Below are 3449 nucleotides of genomic sequence, written 5' to 3' on the forward strand. Positions count from 1 at the left end.
TCTTATACACATTTATTTATGAGTTATAAGTAAAGAAAATACTTACTTTAGTATGGCTATACTCGTAACCATCAGGATTCGCACATGGCATTATGTACCATTCAAATGTATCAACCAGCATAATCACGTCTTCTTATACACATTTATTTATGAGTTATAAGTAAAGAAAATACTTACTTTAGTATGGCTATACTCGTAACCATCAGGATTCGCACATGGCATTATGTACCATTCAAATGTATCAACCAGCATCTTCACATCTTCTTCACTATTGTACTTTTCTACAAGCTGGAAAGCGTATTAGTGTATTACCTTTTTTATCAAATAATTTCCATAGCAGAGCTTATGCACGAAATTATTTCAAAAATCATACAACGTTTCACAATAAAAATAACTACTACAAAAGATATTGCAATGTTCTTCAAATGAAATTGATATTAATTGCTCTATTTTTCCATGGAGGGTCTTTTAATAATGTAATTAAAGTAGTGTTAGATTGTTTAAAATTACAAACAACATAATACTAATTTATTCATATAGCTGTAAGTGTGATAACCCATCTCCTAATATAGATTCGTCATCGCTTGTAATATTTGCAGCTTTACAAGAACGTTACTAGCTAATAATTAGACTTAGATGATCGTACAGACCGCTAACCATGGCACAACCATAAGTACCTTATGCTTATCACATATGTAGCTGTGGATCCTTGTTTTCAACTGCATAGCAATGTACACAGATGTAGATATAGTGATCCATTCTTTAGCATCGACTTTTTTGGCCATGTTTTGTGACCTATTCTCTATCATGGACAGTTTTTTGCTAACATGTATCGTACCCATTTTCCGGTATGTACCTCTTTTACTGGAAACTTTTAACTATATGTTGTGGTCTAACTGCCATTTGTTTTATTATGTGTTCTGATCTATTTCTTAGCATGGACATTTTGTATTATGTTATGATTCATTCTCTAGCTGGCAGTTATTTTAATGTGTTCTGATCTATTCTCTATCACGATCTTTTTTTTTTTACTATATGTTAGCATGGACATTTTGTACTATGTGTCATGATTCATTCTCTATCATGGATTTTGTTTACTATATGTTGTGAAACCTTTCTTGGCATAGACATTTTTTTTATTACGCATGTGTTGTTATCTGTGCTATAGCATGGACATTAAATGTTGTAATCCATTCTCTAGCATGAACATTTTTTTAGTGTCTTGTGGTCCATTTCCTAGCACTGATATTTGTTTTTTATGTGTTATATTTCATTCTCTAATAAGGACATTTTTTTTACTACGTGTTGTAATCCATTACCTATCACAACAATTGTTTACTATATTTTGTGATCCATTCTCTAGTATGGACATTTTATTTGTAGCTGTAGATCCTTGATTTGTACCTGCGTAGCTATGTACGTAGTTGTAGTTATAGAGATCCATTCCCTAGCATGGATTCCAGAATCTATCCACAAGATTGGTTTGTCTTTCAAAGTTCCTCCACTGATCTATAATAAATATACAAACAAATAAACTGATAACATAATAATCATGTATTGTTTCTCATTTAATCTCAGATAGAAATAAGTTGGTGCAGTGTCTTTTAGAAGGTATTAACTTTAATTGTAAAAAAAATAATCTCAACAAAAATAAGACAATCTGCAGTCGATAACGTGTACTTAAATTTATAAAATTTTAAAGGGTCCAAAAGAAGCTTATTAGCCCATCAAGGATGTTCCTTCCAGCTCTCAACTATAACTACCCCTTATTACTCAAGTATATTACATGTCATATGACATTTTATTTTTACAATTTGTTTTATTGCGATTTTTACCTTGATAACTTTAAGGTCACGGCCTTCATAGGACATCCCGATTGATATATTTGAAGCAATATCAGAGTGTTCAGAAGCTAACGATTCCAGATAGCCATGAATCTGTAAAAGAAAAGAAAGTTATAATACATGAATAACTGGAACTGTCATTTATTACAACAAACTGAGTGATTTTACAAAAATTGTGGAAACAAACTTCAACAACTTGCATCACACAAACAGAATCAAGAGAGTTAATTATTTAGCATCTGTAAGTCATCAAGGATCGAAGCAGGTTATTTGCATCACGCAAACAGAATCAGGAGAGTTAATTATCTAGCATCTGTAAGTCATCAAGGATCGAAGCAGGTTATTTGCATCACGCAAACAGAATCAGGAGAGGTAATTATCTAGCATCTGTAAGTCATCAGGGCTCGAAGCAGGTTATTTGTATACGCAAACAGAATCAGGAGAGTTAATTATCTAGCATCTGTAAGTCATCAAGGATCGAAGCAGGTTATTTGCATCACGCAAACAGAATCAAGAGAGTTAATTATCTAGCATCTGTAAGTCATCAAGGATCGAAGCAGGTTATTTGCATCACGCAAACAGAATCAAGAGAGTTAATTATCTAGCATCTGTAAGTCATCAAGGAACGAAGTAGGTTATTCTTAGGTCTATTCTCAAGTGGATAAACTGTCAAGTTTAAAAGTATATATATTTACCAAACTAGAAAATGTAACTGTAACTCGCATGACATTTGTTTCATTTGTTTTATTGATGGTAAGATGGCGTGTGTGTCGCCACTCGGAAAAGGTACCCGTGCAAAAACGCGGTATTAACATCTCTTTCATCTGGCTCCGGCTTCACGTAAAACTAATGGCAACGGCTGCCAAACTCAAACCGTTCATATGATTACTTATCCATTAATTAAAAAACACGATCTGTGGGGGTTAAATACAATCTGTGAAGTCTATTGAACCCTTCTATCACATTTCATAGAGATTGCTTCAGTCAGTTCCTCACAACTTATGACGTCAAGACACCAGACAAACAGACAACTTTCGGTGAAACTTTCTTCAAAGAATTTACGAATAAACCGTGTTATATTAGACAATGATAACATTTTATTGGGCCATTTAATAGATCAAAGATAAACACTGAGTGTATATTGTACAAACTGTCACCTGGGAGTCGATACGAAATCCATCCAAATGATAGCAGTAATACGTCCTTACAATATGGCAACAGATATACAGTGACAACACAATTAGATGACACGTATACATACCCTCAAGTTGAAATTATGGAGGACTAACGGTATTCTATAAGACCGATCTGTTTACGTTAACACAGCGATGTTATGTCGAGGGTGTCAGCCTCAGGGCTGACGGCATTCTATAAGACCGATCTGTTTACGTTAATACAGCGATGTTATGTCGAGGGTGTCAGCCTCAGGACTCCTATAAGAACGATCTGTTTACGTTAATACAGTGATGTTATGTCGAGGTTGTCAGCCTCAGGACTACTATAAGAACGATCTGTTTACGTTAATACAGCGATGCTATGTCAAGGGTATCAGCCTCAGGACTGCTATAAGAACGATCTGTTTACGTTAATACAGCGATGTTATGT

General features: G+C 34.2%; 1 protein-coding gene across 1 annotated transcript; it reads right to left on the reverse strand.

The window, feature by feature from the left end:
- Positions 1-177: 177 nt before the first annotated feature.
- Positions 178-1937, reverse strand: LOC106477789 (carboxypeptidase B-like; the record flags this gene model as incomplete). Its single annotated transcript, XM_013938316.1, has 3 exons — positions 178-288; positions 1405-1509; positions 1836-1937. Coding segments are annotated over 3 exons (318 nt in total), but the record flags the coding sequence as incomplete, so codon positions are not given.
- Between the last annotated feature and the right edge of the window lie 1512 nt (positions 1938-3449).

This window comes from Limulus polyphemus, unplaced genomic scaffold (assembly GCF_000517525.1).
Source record: "Limulus polyphemus unplaced genomic scaffold, Limulus_polyphemus-2.1.2 Scaffold79211, whole genome shotgun sequence".
Lineage (NCBI taxonomy): Eukaryota > Metazoa > Arthropoda > Merostomata > Xiphosura > Limulidae > Limulus > Limulus polyphemus.